Source organism: Camellia sinensis, chromosome 2, assembly GCF_055761805.1.
Source record: "Camellia sinensis isolate YWXY chromosome 2, ASM5576180v1, whole genome shotgun sequence".
Classification (NCBI taxonomy): Eukaryota; Viridiplantae; Streptophyta; class Magnoliopsida; order Ericales; family Theaceae; genus Camellia; species Camellia sinensis.
This window is the reverse complement of record NC_138962.1, coordinates 79,423,791-79,441,767: the sequence shown is the minus strand read 5'-3', so window position 1 is coordinate 79,441,767 and position 17,977 is coordinate 79,423,791. Positions and strand designations below refer to the sequence as shown.

At 33.5% G+C, this 17,977-nt stretch overlaps 1 protein-coding gene across 1 annotated transcript; it reads right to left on the bottom strand.

Moving 5' to 3' along the window:
• Nucleotides 1-1,421: 1,421 nt before the first annotated feature.
• On the bottom strand, nt 1,422-8,102 carry LOC145820138 (uncharacterized). Its single transcript, XM_082914893.1, has 8 exons — nt 7,891-8,102; nt 6,737-7,095; nt 6,018-6,286; nt 5,778-5,869; nt 4,729-4,778; nt 4,336-4,379; nt 1,751-1,774; nt 1,422-1,653 (listed from the first exon to the last, which is right to left on the bottom strand). The coding sequence occupies exons 3-8, from the start codon at nt 6,114-6,116 to the stop codon at nt 1,510-1,512; spliced, it is 453 nt and encodes a 150-aa protein (XP_082771019.1). The 5' UTR covers nt 6,117-6,286; nt 6,737-7,095; nt 7,891-8,102; the 3' UTR covers nt 1,422-1,509.
• Between the last annotated feature and the right edge of the window lie 9,875 nt (nt 8,103-17,977).

The window sequence follows — 17,977 nt, the reverse complement described above, 5'->3', positions numbered from 1 at the left end:
CCAATTATCTTCTTGACACATCACCAGGTCTAACAAGTGAACTTGTATATTATTTTCTTTATCATATAAATGTAGCACGAATTCACGATAATAAATAGACACGAGACTCATGTTTTTATATCCAGTGATAAAAAAATTAAGTAAAAAAATTTGCTTATATATAACATTTTTTGTTCAAAGTTCAAAATAGGTTTTTTTTTTTTTTTTGACAGCATGTTAAAAATGGTTCAAATAAAGATGTTCCTCTAGTTGGGCCTGGACTGATTAGAACTCTCATTGCAGCAATAGGTACTTCGTTGTTGGGTCAATCAGTAGTCTTAGTGGCCTTTCGTTTGTCCAAATTGAAAAGGCTATTGAGATTCAAAGCGCCTCTTTTTTTAATAGGCTTTGCTTCACTCGTTATGTGGACTTCATTGTCCAATCCGGGCCGCTTGCTTAAACATGTTTGGGCTGGCCTTTCAAAACGTTGGGAGTTGGCGTGAAAAACGCCATAAACTTAGCCGAAAAAGGCCTTTGAGGGCCGAAAATTGAAAGCAGCCCCTGAACCGCTGTAGGCATGGCACGGGTAGCTTTCTCATGTCAAATAGGACCTGTGGGGACATATGGGACATAATTAGCATGCGTACGTTGGGAGTTGTCATGAAAAATGCCATAAACTCAGCCGAAAAAGGCCTTCGAGGGCTGAAAATTGGAAGCAACCCCCGAACCACTGTAGGGATGGCACGGGTGGGTTTCTCATGTCAAATAGGACCTGTGGGGATATACGAGACGTAATTACCACGCGTGCGTCGGGAGTTGGCGTGAAAAACGCCATAAACTTTGCTGAAAAAGGCCTTTTTGGGTCAAAAATTGAAAGCAGCCCCCGAACCACTGTAGGGATGGCACGGGTAGCTTCCTCATGTCAAATAGCACCTGTGGGGACATACGGGACGTAACACTGCAGGAAATTCAGCTTTTAGCGGCGTTTAAAAAACGCCGCTATAGGTGCCAAAAACGCCGTTAATTCTTTTTGTGGCGCTTAGCACCAAACGTCGAAGCTGCAGCCGTCGCTATAACATTAGGGCGCTTTAAAAACGTCGTTAAATGGTTATAGGCGGCGTTTTAAAAAACGCCGCTAAATGTGATACATAACGTTAAACTGACGTCATGACTGTTTTTAGCGACGTTTTAAAAACGTCGTCATTGCTTTTTTTTGGATTTTAAAAATATAACCGTTGACTGTATAGTGACATTTTCAAAAACGCCATTATATCTTTATTTTTTTAATTTATTTTTTTTAAATTGTGCTAATTCTATGTGGGTGAACCAAAAAATACCTGTAATAAAATTGAAAAATAATACTAATATGAATCAATAATTCCTGTTCCTATTCAAATGAACATTTGTCAAAAGATAAACCAATTATATGAAAAGCTGCCAAGTAGCAAATACAACATTAATTCACTTTTCTATTCAATTTAATATACAATTACCATTTAACTACAAAATAACATATCCACAAATTATGTTTTAACATTCGCCAAAAAATAACAGGAAAAACATTAAGACAAACCCCCTGAGTTTTGATTTAATTTGATGTCTTGTCCTTGATACTAAATTCACTGAACCCAGTTGATATAGCATAGAATCTGTAATCTTCACTGGTCTGGATGCCTGTATCAAAATATGGAAGCCAAATTAGGTAAAGTGCATAAATTAATAATGGTAGAAGTGTTACAGCTTAAAACATAAGATGTACATTACAACTCACCATCTGTTGAAGAAGGTTTTGTACCTGGAAGAACAATTTAAATAAATTAGTCATTTCTGAAGCTTTGAAATTGTAGAAAAAGTCAGAAAAAAAAATATTTTAACATGCTTCTTTCAGATAACTATTGTTATTCTTTGAGCCATCGTCAGTAGGAGACGAGGACGTAACCTTCAAAGACCCACATGAAATGGAAAAGCACTGTTCAAAAATGTTTTCAGTGTACATTAAGATGAACCCATCAATTGAAACACAAAATGAAAATAAATCCGAGGATGAGCTCCCAACATCTGAGATTGGATCCCCACCAACAAGAGACTGAACCTTATTCACTGGGGAGATAAAAATTGAAATTATTCCCATGCTTACACTGAAGCAACTTTGTGCACAAAAATCTTCAGAAACAACTCCAAACTGTTCATCAATCTGTGGATGATCAGCAAAAAATATATGCAGAAGCAAGCTTGTTAATGAGTTGAATGTTCTGCATATAACACTCCAAATAAGTTTTAGGAGTATAAGGACCCTACTGAAGAATTTGAAGCGACTGGTGACTAGCAATTTATTAGAACAATTCTTCGTCTGTTGAATACTTAATACTGCTCTATAACGAGCTATTCGCCGTGCCCATGCAATAGCCTCAGCAGGCAGCTTCTTTTCAATTTCAGAAACACTCCTCCATTGTTTTTTAACAGCTATTGCAAATATGTCATCCTCAGACATCTTAACAGAAGATCTTTTCATAATGTCGTCCACAGGATATCCAACTAATATAAGTAGATTCTCATAAGCATTGACATACTGTAACCACAAACACACAATACCAACCAATTTATACAATGACCATCTACGAGTAGAAATCAGAGAACTGATTCTGCTTGCAGCTATGTTCCATAGGTGACTACCGTTTCTAATAGAATTGGATTCAAAGGATGAGAGTGTATAAAACACTAAAATAATAGGAAGCTCTACCGGAGAAATTGAAAAACTTAATTCTGGAACATTAAGATTGAAGTCCATAAGCTGAAGATCTTTCAATTTGAGGCGAGTGAACAGATCCAATAAAAGTATAGGACAGCTGATGTGATCTCTTCTCTTCAGCCCAATCTGAAAACCTTTCAGATCAAGACTGAAAGAGCTCTCTTTCGAAGGAGCAAAAAGTGAACTGATAAGCCCTCCCAGAAAACACCAACCCTCAGCATACAGAGATTTTGCATTAAGCTCCTTAGTCTCACACAAACATCCAAAGGAATCATTTGAGACAGGAAACTGAACTAGCAGATGAATGTCATGCATCTGCAACTGACAACGTTTAAGTATAACATTAAGGAGAGAAGCCTTCTGATTTCTTGAGGGATTGATGTCTGATAACTTTTGCATAACTTCATGCAAAGAAACACCCTGAAACCCAATAAAGACTCTGTGACTACTACTGCATTTTGCGACCAAAAAAAAAAAACAAGCATGTTATAAGAAACCTAGTGTTGATTGTACTCAAACATGTATAAAGGTCTCATAGTCAATATTAGTTCAGTATTGAAGAATATTTAGACTTCGATTTGCATGCATTAATGCTCCAGCTAATTGAATGGAAGTCGATTATAGGCTAGAGAGCAGTATATCTTTTCTTTTTTTTTCTAAAAAAATCCACATCCTGTTTTAACATATAAAGGCAATTACATTTTATGACACCAGTGGTGGTTGTTTCCTCCTCCAATTTTCTTCCAGCATTGAATCACAAAGGTTCAATACGAACTGATATCACCATATTAACTTATTCGCACAATAGGAAGTCAACTCCATTGTAGTCTCTGGCCATTTTTTTTTAAGAGCTTTATAAGCATAAATGCTACCTATACCGTATGATTAACTTCACAAGACAGCCTATATAAATGCATCTTACTTTTTTAATTAATCTTATCTTTGTTACCAAAAAAAAAAAAAGGATAGAGAATTATCTACTTTGTGGTCCATTATTTGTTAGTTGTTTAAATGTTTATAACTTTCTCACATGATACAAGTAGCTCTCACATAATATATTTGTACCTTAAAGCTTATCTTTATTCCTTACCCATGAGAAGTTGCTTGTTCAATAATGGTAGAATCTGTAATCAAATTATCTTAAAATTAGCTAGAACCATTTGCAATCTCTAGTTCCACAAAGCAGATTTTGACTCTACTAGTACTACTCTATTCCAAATACATGTCTAAACCAAATAAATAACTACTGATCACTCAATAGATTGACAAATATTTGCATCAAACCATAATAGTTGACACTTGCAATAACATAAATGGTGTTCGTCGAACTAGTCCAATTCTTAAGGACACTTGCAAGATAAATCAAGAATGATTTAATTTCAATTATCAGGATGATCTGAACTTGGTAATTTTGGTCTAGCATATTAAAGAGGACACAATTAAACTTTTATCTTAATGCATGTGCATAACTCATCTATCAAATGCACAGAAAATGCCGGCACTAATGGTATACAAACAAATTGTCAACTTTAAATGGAATCTCACAGAAATGAAAAGCTGCTACACAGTATAAGACTGGAAGGTTTAGTGTTCAGATTGTATACTACCTGGAACCAATTGGGGTTCTCTGGGCTTTGCTGAGCAGCAAGAACTACAACAAAATTGGTAAGTACAGAAATCAGATCCTCAAGTTGTGATATTTCCTTACCTCCAAACTTTTTAATAATGGCATGCCGAGGAACTCCAGCTCTAAAAAGCATATATCTGAAATTGGTAAGTACACAACTATTTCCAATGAGAGATTGTAACAGAAAATTCAAGGTGTTCTCTCTGCTCTAGATATCAAATGGTGACAACAGCCTCCCGTGTTGCCACAAATGACTTGTACTAAACACAGAAATTTAACCAATATATGCACAGCCAATGCAGTATGTAACAAGATTTGAATAAGAATAGAATTCAAGCATCAATCTAAATTCACATGATAATGATAGACATACCCTGGTTCTGAAACATATACAAGGCCACAGTGGAAATGAAAATTTCTCGCCTGTCACCAAAAAAACAAGAGAAAACAAGTTAAGACATATTTACAACAATAAGCAGAGCAGGTTATCTTAACAGCAGATAAGCTACAACTAAAAAAACACTGGTATCCAACCGAAATTAAATAAAACATAATTATATTTTTTTTCCCTAGCATCAAATGAGAGAATATGAAATAACTAACATAGAATGATATGCCTGAATGTATTAGAAATGAGATCACCTTGAAAAATTGTGATGGAATCAAGAATACCCTTCCCACCAGGGTAGGGAAATCATGTGCACCAAAAGCTACAAATTTGTGCAGGTCATGTTGCCAAAATGCAATGGTGCTCCAATCATTCATTTATTGTAATGACAAGTGATGAAAACATTACACAAATATGTGCCTAGTTTTATGAGCTTAGAAACCATAAAATAAATGCAGTAGAAAAAATTAAATAGAAGGGATGAAATATATCTCTTTGTAATGGAAGAAAATAGATGAATAGGTAACATTTTCATATTAACGGAACATCTGAAGTTATAAAAGTAATGATAAAGATAAAAATTCAGATAAGTGTAACACTTGTTAGCATACAAAAGCAACTTGAGGTGAAATCCTCAAATCTTGGGCCTTCAAGTTTAATACCCAAGTCTTCAGGGCATCCACAATCAACCAAATACCAATTAGATTCATTTTTTGTAACTATATCAGGAGGTTTTATTATGCATGATGTACTTACTCTGCAGAAATTTATAAATACAATTTAAAGTCTATATTCACTATTAAGTGTTTCAGCATGTTTCTACCAGTTTCCAGGTTTGACAACACCTATACATAGGTACAATGAAATAGGATTCAGATAGCAGGATGAACAGAAAGTTGGAAAGAAATCAAGTTTTAAGCACTCTCCCTCTCTGAGTCTCTCTTTTGTTTTTGTTTACCATGTAACCGATCATTGTGCCTTGTGGTGAAGAAGCATAAAGTATCTCCAAAAAACTACAAAGCACTTAAACTAACCTGATATCTGGATCCTTCAAGGAGGTGATGATCTGTGATTGATACCTTTTAATAATGTCCTGAACATCTGAGACCATCAACATCCGGATCTCCTGCATCAGATCAATCCATAAATCATGCAACCGATGAAAACAACCAGATCAAACCTTCCAAATTCTGACATTTGCATACTACAACTTGGCATGCTTTGAACATAAGTTGCATCAATGAGATAAGAACTGTTGTGTTCCCGTAACTTACCAAACCAAGATATTGAATATTTGGCTCACGAACAGCAATGAATTTCCCAAGCAAGGCAACACACTGAGACATCATTTCTTTCTCAGCATCAAGATGCATGACCTGTGAAGGCGATTAGAACACATAAAACCACAAAGTTCTGTATTTGCAGTTTCTTGAGCAATGTTTGTTTTTGAATCAGCTGGAAGCTGGTGCACTTGGACTGCTACACTGGGGGCAACCTTGGAAACATTCACTGAACCTTTATTGGCTTGCTTGCTATTCTTTTTCTGAAAATCAGCATGATTAACAGAGGTCATGTAACGATTTTAGTAAAGAAAAATTAATAACATTTGTAGCAGAAAGTCCAAGCCATCCAGCAAATCTAACTATTAAATTCAGATATTTGAGTGGGAAAGTTCATGGTCACGATGAACTTTTGACTCTGTTCTAGTTATTGCTGTCAATGACCAGAAGTTCAATAACCAATTTAGTCTTCTCTATACTCAAAAATGCCGCTCAACTCAACTATCCCAATTTTTTGGTAATGCTTTTATATGCTCGGGCAATCAAAATATCTATCAACGATTCAACATTTCATTTTTTTTTTGTGCATTAAAGCAGCCATTTTTTATCTCTGTTAATGAGGAACAAACATACTTTCTTATTTAATTTTCTTTCAATTTACAACAATTTCTTACATTAATTATATAAATTCAGCAAAAGGGTAGTGTATAAACCGGAATTTTAGCTGCAATGAGGCAGTTTTTATAGGAATTTTCACAACAAACATTTGTGACATCCTTAAGCACTGCCCTCCTCTTATGCTGAACAGGTGCAGCAGCAGAAGCACTGCTATTCATCTCATCTAAAGCTGCTCTTTTTGAACTTGTCCGTAAAACCTGCTTTTGACCTTGCTGCTTCAGTGCTTCTGAAGGTGGAATCCCTCCAAATGCATGACAAGCAGCAGCTCGAGCTCGTGTCATTCTAACAGTAGGCTCCCCAACATTAGCAATAGCAAGATTTTCTTCCTTCATGTTTACTGGTCTTAGAGAAGAGCAAGGCAAGGGTTTCTAAATTCAGATAAGACTCATGAAACCTGCAACAAAATGCATATCGGGACAAAGTGAAATAAAGGACAAGCTGCTGAAGTGAGAAGGGGCTCCAGAATAGGGAACTCATAGGCTGCTAAAGAAATATCGTAAGCGAGTAAAAGTACAAAATAAAGCATAACAACCTAGAGCATCTAATTTTCCAGATAATCAAAGTAATGTTTGTCTTTAAAGACACCAAAACAGATGCACAACCATGTAGAACTGGTGTATAAAAAGCTACACACTGCTAGGGAGGTAAAGAAATGGTTCCAGAAAAGACTCTGAATCTAATATAATGAAATAAAAGGCAAATATCTTAAATTCAAAAATCAAGAGTGAAATAAAGCCATTAGAATCCAGTGCTGGAAAATATTGTTTTCAGCTCCTGAAACTGCTAAACATTGCAATTTGATGATTCTAAATGAAAATGATGATCTCCAATCAGTGATTTGCATACTCTCAAACGGCCAAGGAAAGGCCAGTGACGAAGGAACTTTACCCCAATCAAGACCTAGAAGAGACAAAGAAAGACATTTTCTGTTAAATGCAAGAAGAAATTACTAATCATTAGTCATTTTTTCGCAATCAATGGCACATGACAACTATTCCAATTTTAAAAATCATTACAAAACATTCTAGATCGATTCTGTACTCTACAGATTACACATTTCAGATGCAGGGAGAAAACATGAAATTAAGAACAGTATAACAAAGGATAACTCATTATAAAGGTACAATCAGGATGAGATCTAGAGAGAGAGAGATCTAGAGAGAGAGAGGGAGATAGTGGAGCTGGCTACCTCACCGGTGCAGATGACGGTGGCGATGGAGCTTCGAAATCGCTCTGAACAGCTGATTGATGTCGATCTGAATCTTCGAAATCACTTCGAAATCGCTCTAAACAACCGGTGGAGCTTGTGTTCTTTGAAGCTCTCTTCAAGAACAGAAGATTTATCTTTCAAGAGACGAAGCTTCTTCGTGGAGTCATCTCCACTGTCTTCTTCGTCGCAGAGAGAGAGAAGTCTGCATATAAGATAAGAGAGTATAAGAAAGAGAGGGCTCAGATTAAAAAATAAGGGTTTCAAAAACAGGGGCGCGTGTATGTACGGCATTCGGAGGCGGTTTTAAACGCCTTTAAATACAAAACGGTGCCGTTTTGGTTAAACAAATATGCGACGGTTATAAAACGTCGTTAAAAATAAAAAAAAAGTGACGTTTAATAAAACGCCGTTAATTAAACGCCGTTAAATCCCTAATTTCCTGTAGTGTAATTAGCGCGCGTGCATTGGGAGTTGGCGTGAAAAACGCCATAAACTTTGCTGAAAAAGGCCTTTTTGGGCAGAAAATTGAAAGCAGCCCCCGAACCACTCTAGGGATGGCACGGGTAGCTTCCTCATGTCAAATAGCATTTGTGGGGACATCCGGGATGTAATTAGCATGCGTACGTTGGGAGTTGGCGTGAAAAACGCCATAAATTTAGCCGAAAAAGGGCTTCAAGGGCCTAAAATTGAAAGCAGCCCCCAAACCACTGTCGAGATGGCACGGGTTGCTTCGTTGTGTCAAATAGCACCTATGGGGACAAACGGGACAAAAACAGCACGCGTACGTTGGGAGTTGGCGTGAAAAAGGCCATGAACTTAGCCGAAAAAGGCCTTTTGGGCCTGAAATTAAAATCAGCCCTCGAAGCACTTTATGGATGGCATGGGTAGCTTCCTCAGATCAAATAGAACCTGTGAGGATACACGGGACGTAATTAGCACGCTTACGTTGGGAGTAGGCGTGATAAACACCACAAACTTAGCCGAAAAATGCCTTTCGGGGCCAGAAATTCAAAACACCCCCCGAAGCACTCTATGGATGCCACTGGTACCTTCCTCATGTGAAATAGGACTTGTGGGGTTAGATGGGATGTAATTAGCATGTGTACGTTGGGAGTTGCCACGACAAACGCCATAAAGCTTATAAATATATGTTAAAGCTTATATATTACAGCTTATAAATATATATGTTCTATAAGCATCTCAATATATTTAGTTTTATGAAAAATATATATATATATATGTTTACACTTTAGACTAAACTTGACTTGGGGCTCATGCCTAACTTGGGAAATTTCTTTACACTGCATACTGAAGTTGAATAAACTCTCAACTCAACCGAACCCATCAGAATTGTAACCTATTTGTGACTTTCGATCATGATTGCCAAGATTTTGACAAAACCAACATATTTAAGTAGACTTTGTTCTATAAGCCAACGTAAATGTTACCCAGTACATACCTTTGCATTGAGTTTTCAAGTGCAGTAAGTTGTACTCTAATACAATATTGTACACAGTACATACCTTTCCATATTTTCAACCATATTGTCATTGTGGAGATTTAGATCTTAGATTTTCTGTAAGACCAAGTGAGCACCATGTTGGGGTTGGAGTGTGAAAGAGCGTGCACATATGATAGATAAAGCTGAAATGCGAAGTGTTGTAAACTGATAATAAAAATTTCATAATCCTCTCTCTATCTCATTTTATGTGTCCCAGTTTCAATAGTGAATTTTTTTTAACAAATACTTCCTAAATTCAAACTAACCCTAAATACAATTTCAATTACAATTGACATCCTTGCAATTTGTGTTCTGTAGATGGTTGTAACTTTTTGTTGAAAATTTTTTGTTACAATGGAACTAATGGGTGTAATTTTTGTTGTGTAGATGGTTTTTGGCATTGACATGTGGATCTTCTATTGTTTTGTCCGGAAGATAATTCACAATTTTGCAACTTTGGGAAGTTTTTGGTCATCCTCTACTTTTTGTGTGGAATTTGGATGAATCCTACATATAATTTTTGGCGGGGTACATAGTATTTTTGGAACTTGTATTAATTGCTCTGGTGATATATATAGATTACCTTTTGTCATGGTACATATTACCATGGTAATTTGTACCATGCCAAATGGTCATTACAATACATAGTATAGTAAAAATGTTATGTATAGAGGACATTGTTTTGGTAGGATATTTGGAATGTATGACGTTATTATTCGTAATTGGAATATATTAGTTGGTTTGTATATAAGTTTACATTGTAAGGTGTTCTTTTTTGTTTGATGGTTGTAAGTGAAACATGCATTACAGAATAGGTGATAATATATATATTGATTTGTTTGTATACCTATTACAGGTTGTGGTGAATACATACAGGTTGTGAATAAATTCATTAAAATGAAAAAAACAAAACAAAAATAAAAAATAATATTTTTGGTGACAAAACAATTGGTAGCCAAAAAAGGAAATAAATATTTTGGCGACTAAACATTTAGTAGCCAAAACAAAATGAAAAAAAGTTTTGGCGACAAATTGTTTAGTAGCAAAAAGTAAAAACACTTTTGGTGATTAAATAGTTAGTAGCCAAAACAAATTGAAAACAGTTTTGGCGACTAAATATTTAGTCGCCAATTAAATATGTCATACGCGACTAAAATCTGTAGTAGCTAAAGAATAATCAACCTTTCCGCGACTAAAAATTTAGTAGCTAAAAATAACACTTTTGGCGACTAATAATTTGGTCGCCGTAGATTTTTGATTTTTTGGCAACAAAAGATATAGTAGCTGAAAATGTTAGTTACATGATTTGATGCACCCTATGGGTGACTAAGATGTTAGTCGCCAATGTCACTCATTCGCGACTAAGCCACTTTTAGTCGCTAATACCCGATACTTTTTCCTACCAACATATTAGTCGCCATTTGTGTTGGACCTTTGGCGACTAAATTTGTTTCGGTCGCCACTACCTTCGCCGATAATGTACCCGCGACAAAGCCAGCGACTAAAATTTTTGGTCGGGGAATCGCTTCAGCGACTAAAACCAATGCTTTCACTACTAGAAAACAGGGCTTTTGAGTCGGCAGCGTGCCGTCGCAAATAGCGTATTTGCAGACGCAAAAACTTTTTGCGACGGCATTTCGACAGCAACTCAAGGGATGAAAATGGTGGGGTCGCAAAAAGTTTTTGAGTCGGCAATCTACCGACGCAAAAAGTTTCAATTTTTTGAGACGGTAGATTGCCGACTCAAAAAGTGGTTAAATGTTTTTAAAAAATTTAAAACATAATTTTCTCATTGAGGCTCCCAAGTTTTGAACACACTTCATTTGGATGATTTGACCCAAAGTCACCGCACTAAGTCCACTTCACCACCATACCTCTTTCAGATATTAAATGAGATATATATTATTTATAGTATATACACTCAATATTAATATAAAAGTATATGTATAAATAAATATATTTATTAAATATAATCAAGTAAATATATATATCTTGGCTATAATTTTTTTTTTTGCTACGGCATCAGTTGCCGACACAAAAAGGTATAATTTTTTGCGTCGGCACAAATTTGCCAACGCAAAAGGTCTATACTGACTCAAAAGGACTATCTTTTGCTTCGGTAAATTGAACCGACTCAAGTAATGCTATCAAATATTAATTTTTTGTGTCGGCCAACGGTGCCGACGCTAAAGGTTTGGTATTTGAGTCGGTAACTCTGTGCCGTCTCAAAAAGGCTACCTTTTGCGACGGTAAAATTTGCCGACTCAAAAAACCGACTCAAAAGGCCCTTCCTTTAGTAGTGTTTTGGCGACTAAAACATTAGTCGCCAAAAGTGTAGTTTCTTGTAGTGTAAGTTTAGATAAATTTTTGGATTCCTCGATGGCAGCAACAATATGCTCGAATTTTTGAGGTAAACTTCTTAAAACTTTTTCGACAATTCTCTTGTCATTAAGGTTGTCTCCACAACTTCTAATTTGGTTGACAATTCCAGCAACTCAAGAAAAAAAAAAACTCATTAATAGATTCAGTATCCTTCATTGCTAGATTGTCAAAATCTCTCCATAATGTTTGTAGTTTAATGGAGATGACCTTATCAAAACCTTGATATTCACACTTTAATATATCCAAAGATTCTTTAGATGTTTTTGCACCCATGATTTTAGGAAAGATAGATTCTCTTACCCCTCATTGTATGTTGAGAAGAGCACTTGCATCCTTTTTCTTGTTCGTCTTGTACTGCTTCCGACGTGCTTCTATCCAAGTTGCAAGTTCTTCATCATCTGCTGGTGCCTCAAAACCATCTTCAACTAGTTCCCACAAGTCTTGTGAGACACATAAAGTTTTCATTTGGATGCTCCAATATTCATAGTTCTCTCTCTCAAATCTAGGGATGAGAGTTTGTGCATAGTTGAAAGTGGAAGAGCTTGCTTCCATGCTAAAATAGTATTTGAAGGAAGAGGTTTGGAGGCTTTAGAATAGGTGAGGGGAACCTGGCTCTGATACCAAAATTGTTGGGGTGACAAGGTATATTTGATAAGAACTCAGGCAAGCTAGGAAGGGAATTATAGAAGAAAATAAGGTAGAAATGCAAATATAAGAAAACTTCTTTCTTATTATGTTGAGTACAAGTCAACATTCTTGCATACATACATTTACATAAGCTCATGGCTTTATATAGAGAACATCATCATCTTAACCTCTTCTAGAAAGGTTTGATATTTTCGAACGTCATTATTATACATTTCTAAATATTTCTATCATTATGAAATATTTACATAGATTATTTCAATCTACTACATATTTCTAGATAATTCTAAATAAATATTTTCATAAATTATTCATTAACTACTTTAGATTTTTCTAGATAAATATCTTTATAAATTATTCATTAACTACTCTAGATTTTTCTAGATAATTATCTTCATAAATTATTAACTACTCTAAACTTTTTTAGATTACAAATTATATTTTAACAAAATATAACTATCGTACACCACTCTCTCCATCACACTTTGATTTCAAATCGTATCAAATCCTAATACGCCCTCTTTCTTTCCCCCTTTCTCTCTCTTCATCCAAACCTAAAGTCACTGTAAATCCTCTCTCTCTCTCATGATTCCATGAAGAATTAGATCTCCATAACTTTATTTGCCATTAATGTCAGGGAATTCGGAGCCAGAACAACCCTCGAATCCCATCACCGTCAAGGCGGCGACGCCTAAACACAACAAGGAATCGTCTGGAAGGTCGGTGAGTTGAAGCTGAGGAAGATCCCTTCGATTCCATTTCGCAGAAGCAAGAGCGAAATGCTAGATCATAGTGACGACAATGAATCAAAATTCAAAGAATAGTCTATAATTCATGTTCGGCTTTCAGAACCTTGATCGTCATCGGATAAACCACCATTTCCACCGCAGCTGACTCGTCGATGACCTTCTACTGAAGCGTGGAAGATGTGACGATGGTGCTGACCGTGAGATCCAAATCATAAGTTCTTTCCTGTTGCATGTGTTATTCCCTGCAACGATCTTCTTCATTTTGCATCTGTGAATCTTGATCATCTCAGTAAAACTGTAATTTTTTTTTCTTTTTTCTATTTCTGTTTCATCTATTATGAGTTATGGAGATTATCATGGGGATTTGGAATGTATTAGTTTTATGTATATCATTTATAATTTGACTTCATGATTATAGTTTAACATGTCATTCTACATGACCTATCTTACAAAATGGTTAGACTATTTACATGTCACTGAAGCTCCTAGATATCGAATAATGGGATACAGTATGCTATTCACCACAATGGGGTACAAAAATTGAACAGATAGGTCAAAAATTTGAACAGATAAAACAAATTTGAAAAGATAAAAATATTTTGATGTATACGATCAAAATTTGAACAGATAAAGGAAAAAAATTGAACATATGGGAAAAAAATTAAATAGATAGATATAAATGTGAACAGATAAGGGGAAAAATGGAACAGATAGGGGAAAAATTGAACAGATAGATATTACTTTGTACAGATAGAAATAATTTCAACAGATAGTCAAAAATTAGAGACAAAATGTCCTCCAAAACCAACAAAAGAACTTCTCACAAAACTATTTCACAAAAGGTAGACTTCTCACCAACAAAAAGTATCTACTGAGCCTAATACCTTATACACTTTTCAGATTAGATTTATCACCAATTTTTTTTTTAATAATTACTAACAAAAATATATATCTAATGATTTATTATATTTCAAGTCTCAGAAAACTTATATAATTTATGTTTTATAAAGGGCACTTGTTCACACTTTGTGTGAGCCAATTTCACTAGTAAAAGGATATATTAGTATATAGTGTTGGTCTGTGGATTCTGATAAGTAGTGTTTAATCAACCTAAGATTTAATAGAGGGCTTGGAAGGAGGGGCTCCAAGGGAAGGGCCTTTCCCCAAACTAGGGATAGCCATTTTAATCTGATATGTGGGGGCCTGTCCATACTCCTCCGAATGTGACAAATTTTACTCGTCCCGACACTTATGTGGAGCGGGGGTGGATTATGTTTTGCTCACCCGCAACGGTGGTGGGGCAGAGGTGGGTATTGCTTCGCCTGATCAAAACCCGACCCGATATAATTAATAATATATAAATAAATAATATATGTATATATATAAAAAATATAATTAGATATAAGAAAATAATTTTAAAAGTCTCACTGTTTATATATATGCAAATAAAAAAAATTATTTAGTGTGTTAAGAATTTAAATGGTTCTTAATTTTTTTGACTATTTAAAATGTGGGGGAGGGGGTGGGGTTGAAAAATTCTACCCGTAACGAGGGTGGAGTTTGTCGACAGTGACAGGGGTGGGGAATGGCACACCCGTCCTGTAGCCATCCCTACCCCAAACCCTCTAAAAGGAGGGCCTCCTCCTAACCGCCGAATTTTTTTGTGTACTTTGGTAATTTCATAATTGCTTTCATGTTGCTCTAATTCTATATTTATAAATAGATGAATGAGGTGTTTCTTATAAGTTAGGAGAGTTGTATTATTTTCTGATCATAATGAAAATTGCAACAGTTGTGGATGTACCCCTATTCTGGGGTGAATCACATAAATCCTTGTATTTTTGTGTGTGTTTGATTTATTTGATTTTCTTATCTTTTTTGTTTACTATTTGGTGTATCTAAGATCTTAGTTAGAAAGATACATTTCTGTAACATATAAGACTCTCATTAAAGGAGAATCTTGAAAAGTAGGATGTATATAATTTTAATTTAAACATGAAAAAAAAAAACTTATCAATGAAGTTTTAAGAATGGTCATTTTCTTGATAAATCCTCATTCTAAGTATTTTATTTTATCTAATCTATATTCTTTTTGAGTATTCTATTATATCTTGTTTAATGTAATATAACCAACTTATCTTTTTTAATTTTTTTGCATATGTTTATATTTTGAAACTAATATATAACAATAGTCTCTCATTTTATGGAGAAAATATCTTCCTCATTTTAAAGAGAAAATCTTTCCATTATTCCATGGAGAAAATCTGTCCCTTAAGGAGAAAATCTCTCCCACATTTTATAAAAAAAAATTCAAATTATGAACTTTGAACCTTTTTATAATTTGAAAATTTTAAAAATAACGCAACAAAAAATCTAAATGAAAATCAAAATGCAATGTGAATGTTCACAGTAAACAACAAACATACAACTAACTTTTGAAAAAAAAAAAAACACATCTTGAAGTACAATGTGAATGTTTACAATAAATAACAAATATACAACTAACCTTCGAAAAAGTAAAATTCATATCAAAATATAATGTGAATGTTCACAATTTATAATTAACATACAAATAGCCTTAAAAAAAATAACTCATACTAATGTAAACATTTATACTGCAACGTGAAAATATAAAACAAAATTGAAAAAAGTGAAAATCGACTATTTCAATTGTTTAATGTTAACAAAAATAATTGTTCAACTAACAAAGTAACAAAAACAACAAGCATACAATTAACATTCGAAAAAATAAAACTTATACCAAAATACAATCTAAATGTTCACAATTTACAATTAATATATAACTGGTTTAAAAAAAAAAAAAAAACTCATACCAATGTAAACATTCATACTGCAATGTGAAAATATAAAATAAAATTAAAAAAGTGAAAATCGACTATTTTGATTGTTCAATGATAATAAAAAGTATTATTCAACCAACAAATATAGTAAAAAAACAACAAAATACGAATAACTTTCGAAAAAATTTCAAAAAATAAACTTATACCAAAATATAATGTGAATGTTCACAATTTACAATTAACATACAACTAACCTTAGAAAAGCTAAATTCATACCAATGTGAACATTCACATTGTAACATGAAACAAAACTGAAAGAAAAAAAATGACTATTTCAATGGTTTAATGGTAATAAAAAATGATTGTTCAAACAACTAGTATAGTAACAAATAACCAATGATATGTGAATATTAACATATTGTAAAATATATAAATATATCCATATATCCATATCTATGTTCCAACACTTATTTTTTAGATTTTCAAATAGTTTGAAATGTGAACATTCATACTGATTGACAAAAAAAATAGAAACAATGGTAGCAATAGAATTAAAAATCCAAAAAAAAAAAAAAAAAAAACTCAATCACTCTAAAAACAAAAAAATATCACCCACATCCTCATCTTCATCTTCGTTTTCATCTTTATCATTATCACTATCATTAACAATCTATGCAATTTCACTATTTCACCAATCCAAATCAAACCAACTTACCTTTGAAGAATATGTTTGTAACAAAATTGACTGGACATAAACAGAGTTTCGATTTACAATAATGAAGAAACATAGAGTTTCGAACACAGAGTAATAATGGACGAACATAGAACTTCAAACACAAAGTAACAATGGAGGAACACAAAATTTCACCGCAACAATAAAGGAACATAATATTATTTTACCACCATGTGTAAGCTAGAGTTTCTAAACCCCACCAAATATAGAGTTTCGAAACCTTAGCACAATGAAACAATACCACAAATGCGAATGAAAATTAATCAACAAGAAAAACGTGAATAATAGTAATTACCAAAATAGAGGTAGCAAAAAAAAGGAGATGTGTATATCATTCTTCTATGCAATACATATCAACAATAGATATAATGGTATAATAATTCGACAAACAATATAAATCATGAAAAAAAGAATCTCATGGAATAAAAGTATAATTACCCAGGGCTAACTAAGTTATAATTTTCTTTAATGGACTTATTGGATTAGAACACATCTAAATAGGATTTATTAATAAAAAACCCTTTTAAGAAGCAATTTTTATCATACAATTGTTTGGGTTGAAATTTTCAAAAATATTTTTCAATTTGTATTTTTTTCTTGTTTTGATTAATTTTTTAAATAAAATTTTAATCAACTATTTTTACTTTTTAGATACATTTAATCTATATAAATCTAAAAAGTATAAAATTTATACAAAAATCTTTTTAAAAAAAAGTCACTGAATATCACAAAATATAAAAATGTACTGAATTTTTGTATTTTTTTTTTTTTTTGTATTCAATGAATTTTTAAATTTTTTTGTTCACTTTTTAAGTGTATTTAGATAAAGTGAATCTAGAAAGCAAAAAAATAAAAAAAATTTGATAAAAAAATAAAAAATTGATAAAAAAATCTACTAAAAAAAATACGAATTTAAAACTTATAAAACTATTTTTGAAAACTTTAAATCAAATGTGCTGTTTTTTTTTCGGTTGGATAAGAGCCTTTTTCAAAATTTCAAATTGGACCTTTCAAAAAAATAGAATTGCGTTTGAAAGTTTGGGATTTTGTTTTGTTTTGTTTTGTTTTATTTTGTTTTTTCAAAATGGGACTTCTTTAAAAAAAATAATTGTACTGTATTCTTATTTTGAAATTTAGGGCATTTAAAAAATAATAATAATTTGTCTAAGACTATTTTTTCAGCCACTTTATACATGAGTTGGCCTTGATTTGGATAGAGGGTAGATGGTACGTAATACTAAAACCTCAAACAAAT